The sequence below is a fragment of the Amblyraja radiata genome, chromosome 9, assembly GCF_010909765.2.
Source record: "Amblyraja radiata isolate CabotCenter1 chromosome 9, sAmbRad1.1.pri, whole genome shotgun sequence".
Classification (NCBI taxonomy): domain Eukaryota; kingdom Metazoa; phylum Chordata; class Chondrichthyes; order Rajiformes; family Rajidae; genus Amblyraja; species Amblyraja radiata.
The window spans coordinates 22,725,939-22,742,828 of NC_045964.1; the positions used below are offsets into that span (position 1 = coordinate 22,725,939).

At 42.0% G+C, this 16,890-nt stretch overlaps 1 protein-coding gene across 5 annotated transcripts in view; it reads right to left on the reverse strand.

Annotated features, from left to right (window-relative positions):
* The window catches only part of sptb (spectrin beta, erythrocytic), a 207,273-nt gene that overhangs the window by 99,043 nt on the left and 91,340 nt on the right, over positions 1 to 16,890 (reverse strand). For all 5 annotated transcript variants that reach the window (XM_033026870.1, XM_033026869.1, XM_033026867.1 and 2 more), the window contains exons 3-9: positions 12,160 to 12,311; positions 10,470 to 10,643; positions 8,119 to 8,210; positions 7,907 to 7,987; positions 5,872 to 5,987; positions 3,871 to 3,983; positions 1,671 to 1,858 (exon numbers count right to left, since the gene is read on the reverse strand). In XM_033026870.1, coding sequence (XP_032882761.1) covers positions 1,671 to 1,858; positions 3,871 to 3,983; positions 5,872 to 5,987; positions 7,907 to 7,987; positions 8,119 to 8,210; positions 10,470 to 10,643; positions 12,160 to 12,311 — 916 coding nt within the window. The remainder of the gene's footprint in view (positions 1 to 1,670; positions 1,859 to 3,870; positions 3,984 to 5,871; positions 5,988 to 7,906; positions 7,988 to 8,118; positions 8,211 to 10,469; positions 10,644 to 12,159; positions 12,312 to 16,890) is intronic.

Sequence of the window (16,890 nt, forward strand, 5' to 3'; positions counted from 1 at the left end):
AATCATACCATGCATAAGTACATCATGACCATGCAAGAGAGAAAAATAGTGAAGTATACATGGTTGCAGCTATGGAGAAAGTGTAGTAAAATAAAGTGCAAGGCTGCAATGAGGTGGATTGGGAGGTCAGCAATTAATTCTTAGCATATGAAAAGTCTATTTGTGAGTCTAATAACAACAGGAAATAAGCTGTTCTTAAATCTGTTGTTTCACGCTTTTGTATCTGCCCAGTGGGAGAGAGGAGAGGATAGAATGACTGGGGTGTGTAGGAAGGAACTGCAGATGCTGGTTTACACCGAAGATAGACGCAAAATGCTGGAGTAACTCAGCTGAACAGGCAGCATCTCTGGATAGAAGGAATGAGTGACGTTTCCAGTCTTGAGAGTCAGGGGAGAGGGAGACGCATAGAGACGGAAGTGTAAGGTTTGAAAATGAGACATCAAAGCTGATGAAGGAAGAGGAAAATGTAGAATCGATGATTGTTAGCTAAAAGGTGACAAAGCAAACAGAGATAAAATTTAATCTGGACAGTCAGACTGTTCAGAAAACTAGGATGGGGGAGGGATGGAGGGAGAGGGAAAGCAAGGGTTACTTTAAGTTAGAGAAGTCAATATTCATACTGCTGAGGTGTCAGCTGCCCAAGCGAAATATGAAGTGCTGTGGGCAGCACACACCCCAGCAGTATGAATCCTTAACTTGTGGGACAGTCCAATCTTTCTAATAGAATTATGGTCACTGGTCCCAAAGTATTCTCTCACTGATACTTCAGTTGCTTGCCCTCCCTCTTTCCCAAAGAGGAGATACAGCGTTGTGCCCTTTCTAGTAAGGCCCTCTTTATATTGATCAAGTAAGCTTTCTTGAATGCATTTAACACATTCCATCCTGTCTATACCCTTTACACTATGGAAAATCCAGACAATATTAGGGAAGTTGAAATCTCCCACGAATATACTACCCTATTATTTTTGCAGCTATCTACATTTTCCCTACACAACTGCTCCTCTGGTTTACTTGAGTGGCCTATAATAGTCCCATCATCCACGAAGGCTCACTGGGCTATCTGGATATTACCCATATATTGATATATGAGGATATTCTTGGAGGATTATATCCTCTCTAAGCACTATACATGCCCTGCCTGAGCAGAAGGGCAACCACCCCCACCCACCCTTTTTATCTGTATAATCTACACCCTGGAACATTGAGCTGCAAGTCCTGCCCTTCCTTCCACCATGTTTTTGGTATGGTTATAATATCCAGGTGAATTCATGCCCTGAGTTCATCCTCCTTACCTGTTAAGTCTCTTGCATTGGAAAAATAAATGCAGTAAACATCAGTCCTTCCTCCCACTTTGCCACGAATCTGCCTGTCCTGACTGCTAATCTTGCTCTCTCCAACTACATTATTTGTCCCCAACTTCTCATCTTCCTCCTTTCTGCTCTGAGGCTCTCCCCTCGCCAATCTTGCCTGGTGAATTCCTTTGCACGGTGATCTGTGGATTGCTCAGTCTGGTTATCAACTAGTGTAGCAGTGGTATTTTGAAACAATGCATATTCAATAATTCCACAAGGTGATTACAGCTCTGATATCACCCAAGCTTGTCAGATATTCGAAATAAAAATTAGTAACTGTAAGCTAAAACACATGGTGTCCCTATTTCTACAACTGACTTAGAAGGTTTCTCCACTGTGCGATAAGTATTGAAGGCCTGTAGTTGTTGTTGCACTCCGCTCAACGAGTTGGCAAACTTCCGACTGTTGAGGACAATGATGGTTTGCTCGATCCAAGTTAGCAAGTCGGATGCCAGTTCTTCGTATTTATCGATCATGTTTTGGGTTTCAATTGCATTGTCCAACACCTGGGAAAAGTACAATATTCAAATGACTATATGTATATCTCCAGCTCTTTCAATGTTCTGAGACACTGGAAAAGATCCAGTCTAATCAAAACAAGCAAATCTAATTGTGTGAAACTGATTCATCTAATTCTTTCCTGCAAATGGAAAATGACAGATTTTCACAAACAGTGAGATAAACAGTAAGAGTAAGCATGGGTGTATGAATGGAGGAACCATATACTATAAACCTACCAAGAGGTATACAATCATAGTAACATGATTCAACTACCTACAGAGACTTATACTACATAGAAGCACAAAACTCACAGACTTGCAAAGATGAATTAAAGCCTTGTTTCAATATACCCGGAGGGGCCAAGGAAAGAGCGTTCACGTCGCGGCCCTGTTTCAACCAATCTTTCCACCACCACGCACAAGAAGCACAAGAAGCGCAAGACAGACACCATTGTGCAGATGCCGAGAAGTGTGTTCAGCTCTGGCTGAACAACTTCTAATCTTGTGTGTGGGCTCGATAAGAAGAAGAATATACCCGGAGCCTTAAGGGCCTGTCCCACGAGCATGCGACCTGCATGCGGCAAGCGCGACCTAAAGGGCCGGTCCCACCAGCATACGCCTGCATGCGGCAAGCACGACCTAACGTGGTCGCTTGAGCCGTACAGCCTCGCCGGGGCGGTCCCACTTTGATCGCCGGAGCCGTATGGAGTTGTGCAGAGCTGGTCCCGACATCGCACGGGTCTCCGAAAAACTGACCGGGTTCAAAAATTCCACGCGGCAACGGCCTGTTGGCCCGCAGCCGCATTGAGGCCGTATGCACCGCCTCGACTCCGTACGCCCGTAGGACTTCGCTCGAATTTCACGTCGCTCACTCGACCTCCGTGCGTACGGCGTCGAAGCGGCTGCGGGCTTTAGGTCGCGCTTGCCACATGGAGTCGCATGCTCGTGGGACAGGCCCTTAAGATTAACATTCCAATAAGAGGAAAAACAAAGGAGAACATTTCACAAGACCATCATTACTCAAGTTGGGTAGAGTTTAACTCAGCAGAATGGAAATTACATTTGTGGGATTCTGTCTGTAGGAAACAGTGATTTACTGGATTAATAATGCATTGAGCCACTCGTCGACAATGTGTGTCACAAATATTTCACACTCATTGGGACGTAGAAACCACCATCTGGAGTTTAGCTGGAAGGATGTTTCATGTGGGATTATTTCTTTCAGTTTCTCTTCAGTACATCAGGATTATATTCTCTTGCTGAAAGACTCATCCATGCCTTCATCTCCTCCCGACTGGACTATTGCAACTCACTTCTCCTTGGCATCAGCTCCACCTACATCAACCGACTCCAACTGGTCCAGAACGCAGCCGCCCGACTCATCACCCACACCAAATCCTGGCATCACATCACTCCAATCCTCAAACAACTTCACTGGCTTCCCATCTCCCACCGGATCACCTACAAAATCCTGATCCTCACCTACAAAGCCCTCCACCATCTGCCCCCCCATATCTCACTGACCTCCTCTCCCCCTACCAACCCTCACGGTCCCTCAGATCCACATCAGCCGGTCTCCTCTCCATCCACAAGTCCAACCTCCGCAGTTTTGGAGACAGAGCCTTCTCCAGGGCAGCTCCCAGGCTCTGGAACTCCCTCCCCCAACTGATCCGCAATTCCGTGTCCCTCACCATCTTCCAGTCCCGCCTCAAGACCCATCTCTTCACCTCTGCCTATCCTTAGCCCCACGTCCCCCTCCCTTTTCATCTGTGCATTAATTGCCTCATATTGTGTTTTGAATTGTATTCTGTCTTTACTTTGTGTACTAGTCATGTCTCTACTATTTATTTATTTCCCCTTACATGTTTTACCTCTACCTGCTAAATTTTTGTAAGGTGTCCTTGAGACTCTTGAAAGGCGCCCATAAATAAAATTTATTATTATTATTATTATATTCTGTTATCAGTACTCTCTTGGATGTAACATTACTTAAACAGACTATTCTTGACAACACATACCTTGCCAATCCTTTTCCCCTCCACTGCTAATGCCTTCATCTTGGAGAAGTAATGGTAAAATGCTACCACATAGGTAATGATTGACTTCTCATCTGGATTCTCTGTAAACACATCTGGATGGAGGCAAAATGGAAAAAAAGAATGTCTAAATTTTTCTCAATAATCACTTGTTAAGGAGAAAATTCATGTAGGTCACAACAATTTGTTGCAACTCACACAACCATGCAAGCTGTCTTGCTTAGTTTGTAGTTAATTTTATTTTATTATTATCACATCTACCGAAGTACAGTGAAAAGCTTTGTTGTTGTGTGCTATCCAGTCAGTGAAAAGACTATACATGATTACAATCAAGTCGTCAACAGTGTATAGATACAGGATAAAGGGTATGATGTTTGGTGCAAGATAAAGTCCAATAAAGTCTGATTAAAGGTAGTTCAAAGGTCTCTAGTGAGGTAGATGGGAGGTCAGGACCGCTCTCTAGTTGGTGAGATGATGGTTCAGTTGCCTGATTACTGCTGGGAAGAATATGGCCCTGAATCTATATATTCCCACCTGATTTTAATCAAAATGATTAGCTAAACTACAAGCACACATCTCTTAGGTAAAACTGAACAAACCCTTTTTTATTTTTGTGAACAGTGGGGGAAAAGCATTTTATTGAGAATTTTGCAAAAAGACCAAACTGTATGTCAACCAATACACGGAATCAGTGATTTAAAAATAAAAGATAATTTATGGGATGTGTTGCGCTGAGAAATGGCATCATTTATCATGCAGTCTTAAATGCCTCTGAAGTGAGCAAGTAGTTAAGAATAAACCATACTGGAGAGGGTGTATTCACATACTGCTCACTCAGAATGACACATTAGCTTCTGTGAAGCACATCAGTGAAATAGGTGGATTTTTACTACAATCAGATGGATTCCTATTTACCATTACTAAAACTTGCTTCATATTTTGAAATCTATTTTGCTAGTTGAATTAAAATTCCCTGACTGCCATGTTTGGAATCAAATTCATGGCCAAGAATTTTGGCTGCTCGTCCAGAAAGTTAAGCACTACGCTGCTCTAATTGTAGCCACGGGTTTTATACTTGGCAGCTTATTCACATGGCACTCAAACAAATTTAAATCACATTATTTCAACATTGTAACTGCAAACAATCTTACAGCAATCCTAAACTAACTGTCTTCATCGAATTATACACCATTCCTCTCTTTGTACATGAAAGGATTGCAGGTCAGAGGGTTAAGGCTTCCCATGTTTGCCTTCCTTTCAGTGCGACGTTTGTTGTGATAAAAAGAAGGGAGGATTTACCTTAGAGTCTGCTATTCCACCGCGAGCTTCACATCTCCAAGGTTTATTTGGTGGTATCTACCCAGACTTACTTGGAATAATGTGGAATATAGAACAGTACACCACAAGAACAGGCACTTTGTCCCAAATGTCCGTACTATTGTTAAATTATTAAATCGTTAATACTATTGTCCTCTTCCTGCACAACTTATGTCCAATTTATGTATCTCTCTGCAGCTTGCACAATGTATGTATCATTTATGTGTAATTTGTGTTTTGTGTGTTGTCTGAGTATGATGTGATTTAAAAAACAATTCATGGGATGTGTTACACACAGAAATGGCAACATTAGATGCCTCTGAAGTGAACAAGTAGTTAAGAATCAACCATTCTGGAGGGTCTGTATTCACATACAGCTCAGAGTAAGGATGACACATTTGTTTCCTTGAAGTATATCAGTGAAAAAGGTGGGATTTTACTACAATCAGGTGGTAAATCCTGCGATGCTGCTTTTCATGCAAGATTTTCATTGCACATGTACCTCGCCCTACCTGTGCAGTTGACAATTAACTCAACTTGACTTGACTTCATTGAAGGTAGACACAAAATTCTGGAGTAACTTAGCGGGACAGGCAGCATCTCTGGAGAGAAGGAATGGGTAACGTTTTGGTTGAGATCCTTTTAACTTCAATGATATTGACTTACCCTCAGGATCCAGCAGTTTGGTCACATTCAGATTTGTCTCAGAGACATCAAAGGCATGCTGCAAGTTGTGCATGGCATTGGACTTTTTCAGCTTGTCGAACTGAATCAGATCAGGCCTGAAGAAAGAAAGAAAGTATTTCTGATGTTCTACTTTTTATTGTCCAATAAAACTAAACATAAATTTTCATACATTTTGGCCATTTTTCCCCAAAAGCCCAACAAAAAGTTCCAGTCGACTTTCAACCAATCTGATTGTGTTATTTCCACACTCTACACAATCACAATAACTGGCTTTTAAAACTAAAAATCGTGCACCCTGCTGCCAACAGTGACTAATGAGAAGAGGTTTAAACCAAACTGGAACCAGAAACCTTATCTTGCCTTTTCTGAGATTATAAGGTCGAAGAAAAACATAACATTAAGTTCGTTCCGTGAGAGAAATAAAATGAAAATCTAGCACATGAAAAGTGTTTTTTGCTCATTAATATACACTTCACCACTCACCACATAGAATTTCTATCTTTGCACATGAAGGGAATGTAAAGGGCCTGTCCCACCAGCATGCGATTGCATGCATCTAGCGCGACCAAACGTGGTGGCTTGAGGCGTACATTTTGTTAGGTACAAGAATGATTCCAGGAATGAGTGGGTTAGTATATGATGAACGTTTGACAGCACTGGGCCTCTACTCGCTGAAGTTTAGAAGGTTGAGGGGGGAACTCATTGAAACTTACAGAATAAGGAAAGGCATAGATAGAGTGGTTATGGAAAGGATGTTTCCACTGGTGGGAGAGTCTAAGACCATAGCCTCAGAATTAAAGAGTGCTCTTTTAGAAAGGAGGTGAGGAGGAACTTCATTAGTCAGAGGGTAGTTAATCTGTATAACTCATTACCACAGAGGGTTGTGGAGGCCAAGTCAGTGGATATTTTTAAGGCAGAGATAGACAAATTCTTTAAGAAGGAACTGCAGATGCTGGAAAATCGAAGGTACACAAAAAAGCTGGAGAAACTCAGCGGGTGCAGCAGCATTTATGGAGCAAAGGAAATAGGCAACGTTTCGGGCCGAAACCCTTCTTCAGACTGATCGGGGGTGGGGGGGGGCGGGGACAAGAAAGGAAAAAGGAGGAGGAGCCCGAAGGCTGGGGGATGGGAGGAGACAGCAGGGGGACTGAGGAAGGGGAGGAGATAGCAAGGACTAAAATTGTGAGTTTCTCCAGCTTTTTTGTGTACTTTAGACAAATTCTTGATTGGAACGGGTGTCAAAGGTTATGGGGCGAAGGCATGAAAATGGGATGAGGAGGCAGAGATCAGCCATAATTGAATGGTGGAGTAGACTTGATGAGCCGAATGGCCTAATTCTACTCCTAAACTTGTGAACTTGTGATAGGATAGGTTTAGTGGGAAATGAACTAAACGTAAATGGGACTAGGGTAAATGGGGCATCCTAGTTGGCATAGACGAGTTGGGCTGATGGGCCCATTTTTATGCTGCATGACTCAACAACTTTATGCTTGCTTCCCGTTCAATGTGAATGTGTTGTGAACAACAGAACAGGGAACTTAGCTTTATAGTCTATTACGAGCGACACATCCTCAAGGGCCTGTCCCACTAACGCGACTTTTCAGTGACTGTTTTCGACCTTCAAGCTCAAGAGCACTCGCCTGAAAAACCTCGACCGTCAGCGATGAAACCGCGAGCTGGATCGACTGTCAACACACACACGCACACATAACCACATCGCAAAGGCAGTGGCCAGGGAAAGCGGGGGAGCGCTATCTGAAATTCACACCCGCGATGAATAGGAAGGCAAAAGACGGCTGGTAAGTCCTTTAGAGAGCGCGCGGGGGGATGGGGGGGGAGAGAGGGGGAGAGAGGGGTAGAGAAGAGGAGAGAAGGAGGGAGAAGGGGGGGGAGAAGGGTCTGGGAACGAGTGAATGAGGGAGAGGCAGGAGGTCACCAAGGAAGAAATTAGGTCGCCGCAGTGGGACAGGCCCTTTAGCTTGCCTGCATACAATTGGAATAATCAAACTTTTACCTGTGTTTGTGGATAAGGGCATTAAATGCCAGCCCATCCTTCCAGCTTGAAGTGAAGTTTCGAATGTTTACATTAGGATATCTAGGTATTATAAAAAAGAAAAAGGTATGCTTTTATTTTGAGATTTTTGAACTTTGATACAAGTTCAGATCAAAGGCTGCAGCTGTTTGTATTATAGGTTAAGTAAAAGAGAAGCAGCAGCAGTAACTTACCCTGCTGTTTTCATCTGACACCAGAGGAGAAGTGCGTCCTTTGCTGACCGAGTCTCATGGTAATCATCTGTCTCCACGGTGATATCCTGAATCTTAAAGAACAAATTAATGGTCTCAATAAAAAAAAAACATTTGACTCAGAACTACGAGAACTCCTGAAAGAAAAATAATTATGTCATAGTCATAGAGTAATACAGTGTGGAAAAAGGCCCTTCAGCCCAACTTGCCCACACCGGCCAACAATGGCCCAGCTACTCAAGTCTCACTTGCCTGCGCTTGGTCCATAACCCTCCAAACCCGACCTATCCATGCACCTGTCCAACTGTTTCTTAAACGATGGGATAGTCCCTGCCTCAGCTACCTCCTCTGGCAGCTTGTTCCATACACCCACCACACTCTGTGTGATAAAGTTACCTCTCGGATTCCTATTAAATCTTTTCCCCTTCACCTTGAACCTATGTCCCCTGGTCCTCAATTCGCCTACTCCGGGTAAAAGACTCTGTGCATCTACCCGATCTATTGTGTTTTAACAGTTTGAATTTGTACACTAATCTCCACTCAAAGATCTGAAAAATTAAAATGAATGCTCCGGTTACAGTATTACAATCTGTAATTGAAAGCATTTGTAATGTCAGCAACTTGTGTTACGAGGAGGAATTGGGTGAAAACTACTGATTTAGGAAACACATTTAGGAAAGTAGGAACGCAGAATGAGGGATAATGGGAACAGAAGGTAAGGGAAAGGGGAAATGTAATGTGATGATCTGGGAACGAGTGAATGAGGGAGAGGCAGGAGGTCACCAAGGAAAAAATAAGAAAAAACAAGGAGAAACGGAGAGTGCAGAAAAGGAAGTTTAGTTTTGAAATGACAGCCAAAAGAGGCAAGCATGTTGAGGAGGATCTCACAATCTATGGACCCTTTCACAATAACCTTTCACAAGAATGATCCCAGAAATGAGTAGGTTAACATATGATGAGTGTTTGACAGCACTGGGCCAGGCCTATATTCGCTGGAGTTTAGAAGAATGAGGGGGGACCTCATTGAGACATACAGAATAATGAAAGGCTTGGATAGAGTGGATGTGGGGAGGATGTTTCCACTAGTGGGAGAGTCTAGGACCAGATGTCATAGTCTCAGAATTAAAGGATGTTCTTGTAGGAAGGAGAGGAAGAGGAATTTCTTTAGTCAGGGGGTGGTGAATCTGTGGAATTCTTTGCCACAGAAGGCTGTGGAGGCAAAGTGAGTGGATATATTTAAGGCAGAGATAAATAGATTCTTGATTAGTGCGGGTGTAAGAGGTTATGGGGTTAGGAGGGAGAGATAGATCGGCCATGATTGAATAGTGAAGTAGACTTGATGGGCCGGATGGCCTAATTCTACTATTATTTATGATCTTATGAACCTTCTCATCCATCTCACTTTGTTTCTCCAGTTCGAACCTTGTTCCTTAAACTCCACATCTCCACTGACCCAGTTCCCCTAAACCATACATCGCAACTTGGAAACCCAATAAACGACAGATGCTGGGATCTTCAGCAAAATGCAAATAGTCTAAATAGACAATAGACAATAGGTGCAGGAATAGACCATTCGGCCCCTCGAGCCAGCACTGCCATTCAATATGATCATGGCTGATCATCCACAATCAGTACCCCGTTCCTGCCTTCTCTCCATATCCCTTAACTCCGCTATCCCTAAGAGCTCTATCTCACTCCCTCTTGAAAGCATCCACAGAACCAGTCTCCACCGCCCTCTGAGGCCAAATGGAGTAAGCCATTTAGAACGGAGACAAGGAAACACTTTTTCACACAGTTGTGAGTGTGGAATTCTCTGCCTCAGAGGGCGGTGGAGGCCGGTTCTCTGGATACTTTAAGCGCCTTGAGTATTAGAAAGGCGCTATATAAATCCCATCCATTATTATACTTTCAAGAGAGAGTACCTGCACCTACTGTCTATTGTCTATAAATGGCTTATCACTTATTCTTAAACTATGGCCCCTGGTTCTGGACTCCCCCAACATTGGGAACATGTTTCCTGCCCCTAGCGTGTCCAAACCCTTGATAATCTTTTATGCTTCAATAAGACACCCTCTCATCCTTCTAAATTCTAGATTTTTCTAAGATCCCCTCAGCAAGCGATGATATAAAGTTGAGAGGTAGGATTGTAAGAAAAATAGGCCGATTACAACTGGCATTGCTTCAATTGTTCCTTCTACGATGCTAATGGCAGAACTCAGGAAAAAAAAACAATCTTGGTAAATTCCCACTGATAGTTGGAGAGTCCGATATTCTACCCCACAGACACACCTGGTGAAAAATAGTCCTTGTAGTTCTCGTATACTCCTAGTTACCTGGAAACGGAGAATGATGGTCCAAATGAGACCGAGTGTAAGCATGTGGCTCCCATCAACAATATCATGAGACCCCATATTTTCCAGGTGCACCTTTTGTTCTTTGAGGAACTGGAGAGCCTTGTCCACATTTTCCAAACAATGTATACGCATCCGACCTTTTGTTGGCTTTGGCTAATTAGGTTGATAACAACATTTTTAGTACAAAGAAACATACACAGATGCAATACATTTTGAAGCTAATCAACTTTAAATAAAAGCTAAAAACACAAGCAGTCACAAATTATGGAGGAAGGAACTGCAGGTGCTGGTTTATACTGAAGATAGACACAAACTGCTGGAGTAAAAGGGTCAGGCAGCATCTCCGGAGAAATGAATAGCTGATGTTTCGGGTCACAAAAATGTCACCTATCCATTGGTCCCGAAACGTCACCTATTCCTTTTCTCCAGAGATGTTGCCTGACCCGCTGAGTTGCTCAAGCATTTTGTGTCTATCTTCAGTCACAAAATGCTGACTTCTGACTCTTAAACCATTGTTCTTATCATTTCACATCTAGAAAAACGACAACTTGTATTTTCCCTCTCAACTTAAACACTCCTCCCAATGGCTGGCAGGGAAAATTCAGGGAGTGGGAATTTAAAATGGGAAATCATACCCAGCCAAACATGTATCCACTGTTATTTTTATGGTGATGTTCTTATGCATGTGTGTACGTCCTGCAATAGATAGTTCTTCAACACATTTAAATCAGCAACTAACACAATTGGGAGCCTGATTTATCACAAATAATTACTAATGCAATTTTAAACAGCATTGGAACGCAGGAAATATGAGCTGTTGGTGCAAGAAGGTCTCCCTCCCTCTCTGCCAAATCCATATCTCTCACTTCTCTCCTCTCCACCATTTGCTGAAGGCATTTCACACGGTATGATTTCCTGCATGGTAAATGACCAGCCAATCAACGTAGCCAGCTGCTGGGCAGAAATGCAAAAATAAACTTATTACAAAATCCTCCCATTAAATTCAACAAGGTCTCTGTGTCCTTGGCAATATCGAGAATCCAGCACCCTCTCTGACCCTCCTTAAACACTGAGGATAAATACTTTCATGATAGACACAAAGTGCTGGAGTAACTCAGCAGGTCAGGCTGCACCTCTGGAGAAAAAGGATGGGTGACGTTTCAGGTCAGGACCCTCCTTCACCCGTCCTATTTCTCCAGAGATGCTGCTTGATCCGCTGAGTTACTCCACTTGGCTGCCTATCTTTGATATAAACCAGCATCTGCAGTTCTTTGTTTCTACAATATTTTCATAATGCTGCGTAAGTTGGAGTTCCTTAAGCCGGTTATTTAAAAAAGAGGTAGAAAATATAATACAGCACCTAACTCTTTCATGTTTTGTGAAGATAAGACTAAAGCAACAATACAGCATTGTGATATGAATGTGTGGAGCTGTTATATTTTCAAAATACAAACCTTTCAGTGTTAATGTTGCGTGGTTATTTTACCATTTTTTAACTAATGTTGAACAAATCCTCTTAATTTTCATGTAGTTTTGGAATGTGACATAGATTATATAAAATCTTGCTGTGTGATTCTGATCGTAATTACTCTAATGTCAAAATCAGCCATCAACACTTAATTACAGTCAAAACCACAAACCATGAAATCAATCAGATTATGGAACATACCAGTTGCTCCCCTGAAAGAACCTCCAGCAACTTAATAAGCATTCGGCCATCTCGCAAATCGGTGTACAGATCAGTAATGCGGCACGTTACACGTGCCAAATGAGAGTTCACCCATTTGGTGAAGGTTTTCTTCTGCACAACTTCGCGTTCATCTGTAAAACAATTAATTAATCGAATTAATGTTTGACGTCTTAATATTTATATATAACTGAGATCAGGTAGCCGTTTGGACTATGCATTATCACAGCAACAAACGTTTCAAATTTAAGGCATGTTGCAGCAGACAGAAAATATTTTCAAGCAGCTCCATTATTAATTTTGCCCTGTCTTCAACCAGTTGCAAAAATCGAAGGGAAGGTTAATGAGTTTTAGATTGAGCATTTACATATATTGTATTCCAAGCCAATAACCATATAACAATTACAGCACGGCAACAGGCCATCTCGACCCTTCTAGTCCGTGCCGAACACGTATTCTCCCCTAGTCCCATATACCTGCGCTCAGACCATAACCCTCCATTCCTTTCCCGTCCATATAACTATCCAATTTATTTTTGAATGATAAAAATGAACCTGCCTCCACCAAGAGCCATAGTTCCTGGAGTTACGGAGCCATAGTTCCTGAAGTGAAGTACGTTCCTTCCATTGCATGCCCCAGCTACAGTCCAACACTGAAATAGGTGAGTGGGTTCTCATCCCCAATGCGTGCAATTGTTTGATCTGCATTGTCACTGTTGGATAGATTATTTAAGACTGCCCAATGATAATGGTTGACCACACAGAGGACTTGCCTAGTCTGGAAATGGTTCAGAAGTCTCTAGTGTGATGTGGCAGATTAAATCCTGGTGGTTGAAAACTAATGGTCTGTGACAAGGAACAAGTTGCTGGTTGATGTCAAGTCCCAGTCTCTCTGCCAAAGTCCCTCCTCTATTACATTCTGCTGTGGCAGCCTCAAGTACAAAATATGCCATGATGTGAAACGCAAGGCTAGTGAGCTGAAAATTGCACTGAACAGAGGCAGGCTTGGATTGGCAAATGCCTTCTTGTGCTAATCTCACTGTTGGTAATGAAGTGGGTGGAAGGGAGTTGGCAACATGATCTCTTATTGACACTCAGAGACATAAGGGTAATCCAAAGTTAAATTATTGTGGAGATGGTGAAGTACAAAATGTTATGTTCAAAGAGAGTATCTTCATTTTTAATACAAACAATCTATTAAATGTTACCATCTTATATCAGGGTTTAACTATACACGCAGATCCTCATCTCAGCCATGTAACCACTGGGATAAAACCTCTCATGGATGGCAAAAGCTCCACCACGTTGTCGATCAGCCAATAATCTGCTTACAAGTTCACTGAATTAAGTCAAATTTAATCATAGTTGGAGAGCGAAAAGAAAATGAAATTGATGTGTTCAATAATATTGGGATTAGGATTAATATGAACTCATATAAATATATTTGCAGATAAAAAGCACAGAAATACATCTCTACTAAATTGCAACCAATATATTATTGAATACGATCAGGCTCAGGCTTGATCTGTTTTCCTTTCATAAACCTGCCTGAAAGTGTCTCCAAAAATGAATGCATCAGTTTGTATTATGTAATATATCCATACTGAACTAGTACTTAACAAGGTCCACAGAGTTCTGATATTCAGAAATATCTTGTGTCACTATAAGTTGCCTATGATTGTAATAAAGGGTGGTGCACAGATATTATTGATTTATTCACATCTAACCAGCATTGAATTCCATAAATACTACATATATCACACACACACGTTGGTAAATTCATATTTGAAAGATTAGAATGCAATTCCTTGACCTTTCCAAAAAGTTATTACATTACAACGATGGCTGTACTTCAAAAAAAGTACAATGTTGAATTGAACAACCTAGAGACTTTAAAGTTGTCCATCAAAGCTGTTCCTGCATTTGGCCCATTGCTCGCTTAAACAAAAGATAATAAATGGACTTACAGCACAAACTGACTGACACATGTTCAGGTGAATGAAAACTTATGCCAAGATAATGTGTATCCTTCAAACATCAGCTAGTGTCAGCTCATACGCATGGGCGATTCATAGCAAAAGTACCAACACTAACATCTGCAATGATGCATGCTAAGCAATTGGGAAATAAAATTGACCTGTTGACACAAAGCATCTCATCTGTCATCTATTGTTCCACCAAAACCTATTTTGGACAATGGTGTAAAGATCAAGTTTGTTTGTTTAAGAGTGAGTGGTACGTTAAACAGAGGTAAAAGGGGGCAGCACAGTAGCACAGCGAGAGAGTTGCTACCTTACAGCACCAGTGACATGGGTTCAATCCTGACTACGGGTGCTGTATGTACAAAGTCAGTACATTCTTCCTGTAACTATGTGGTTTTCACCGGTTGCTCCGTTTTCCTCCCACACTCCAAAGACGTACAGGTTTGTAGATTAATTGCGTCGGTAAAACTGTAAAATTGCTCCTAGTGCGGGGGATAGTGCTAGTGTATGGGATGAACGTTGGTCAGCATGGACTTGGCGGGCCGAAGGGCCTGTTTCTGAGCTGTATCTCTAAAGTCTAAAAGAATTCCTGCCTTAAAATGACTCATCTTCTTCAAATCTATGTGTAGTTCCGAACTATCTGATGAAGAAAATCCCAAAATTATTATTGCAGAAGGAAGATTTAACTGAGACCATGTAGTTGCTAATGGATTATTTATAATACTGGACGAGCAGCACAAAGATTGGGAACTTAAATCGTTCAATAATTTATTAGGTACCCTGGCAAAAGGTCAATTAGTTCACATATAATCATTAAATGATGAAATAGACCATTCCTAATTAGTTCAGTCAACATGCACTTACCATTCCATACAGAAAAATATATTCATAATGCAGTCAGAACAACTACCTCTGGAAAACAAATACTGTTTCATGAATGCCACCTGTAACCCAATGAGTTTTTTGTGGAAGCTAAGAGAATACGCCTCGAATTAAGGAGGAATTTATTTAGTCAGAGGGTGGAGAATCTGTGTCATTGTTACCACTGCCCAGTCCATCATCGACTCTGACCTCCCCACCATCGAAGGGATCTATCTCAGTCGCTGCCTCAAAAAGTCTGCCAACATCATCAAGGACCCACACCATCCTGGCCACACACTCATCTCTCCGCTGCCATCAGGTAGAAGGTACAGGAGCCTGAAATCTGGTACATCTAGGTTCAGGAACAGCTTCTTCCCCACAGCCATGAGGCTATGAAACTCGCCATCAAACAAACCCTGAACTATAACAGCCTATTGCACTTTATCTGTTTATTTATGTGTATATAAATGGTCTATGCTATATAGACACACTGAACTGTTCTGTATTTATGCTTACAATATTCTGTTGTGCTGCAGCAAGCAATAATTTCATTGTCCTATCTGGGACACATGACAATACACTCTCTTGACTTGACTTGACACATTTATTTTGTCTCCTTGAGAACATTTACAACTAGAAAGAGGCACTCTTTCCCACTTTATTCATGTCCATTTGAGCTAGGAAACACACTATTCACCACTAACGTGATTACCATGGATTTGTGACAGTGGGCAATGAGAAACATGGACCCTAAATAATCATGTACCTTAATGAAATACAAGTATGTGTACATGTATATTAGCCGAAAAAGAGTATACCATTGGCTCAATGGGAAAATGTTTCCTGTGCCATTACAAATCTTCGATATATATGTGCATATTAAATATACCCTAAAACCATGTGCACGATTTTACAATGATTTGCTGTTGTCCTTTCATTATAATCATTCCCATGTGAATAAAGAGTGGGAGAAATTGTAGGCAGATGAAGATGCTCCTCAGGAGGGAGTCTTCTTCTTCTTCTTGGGAATGAAACATAAACCAAAGGAATATTTAGATCTCAAGCCAGGTGTTGAGCAGCCAGGTTGTTGTATCTGCGTCAATGTCTGCCAGGGCCAGAGCTCCATTTGGTGGGTGGTAGAGCGGGCACCCAGAGATGACATGATTGGCTGCCTGTTGTACTGCTCCGAATTCACAGGCTGGGCTCTGGCGGAGCCCCCATCTCCACATGGTGGCATTGAAACGCCCAACTCCAGTACGAAGTCTGTTGAGCTTCACCCATGCTCCTCTGGGGTGGCCAGACCCTGGACAGCTTTTATCTGGTGAGTAACCTACAACTAACAAGTTACCTGCTGGATAACATTTGGGGATTCAGTGTTTCCATCTGTATTCCAGCAAATCTTTCAGAAGTGGGGTTTGGACCACTCCATTTCTCCCTTAACCACTCGAATGCCACTGCAAAGCCAAAGACAAGCCTCTCATGCTACAAAGTGATTTAGAGATATCTTAAAAATAGATATGTGTAATAATTGTTATTTAAGGGACAATCCTGCACTTGCAGCTGAAATTAAATGTCAGAAATCATCAAATATTGTGGCATCTCACAACATCCCTGAGGGTCTATGTAAGCGCGACGTAATAAAACAAACAAAACATAAGTGCTGACACAAGAGTCTGCAGATGCTGAAATCTTGAGCAAAGAACAAACTGCTGGAGGAACTGTGGCCCGGCACTTGTGCATGGAAATGTGCTGGTAACATTTTGGGATGGGACCCTTCTTCAAGTTCATGGTGAAAGAAGTTGTGCAATTGGAGGATGCTGTCAAAATAACCCAGGTGAGTAACTGCAGTACATTTTGTAGCCTATGCATTT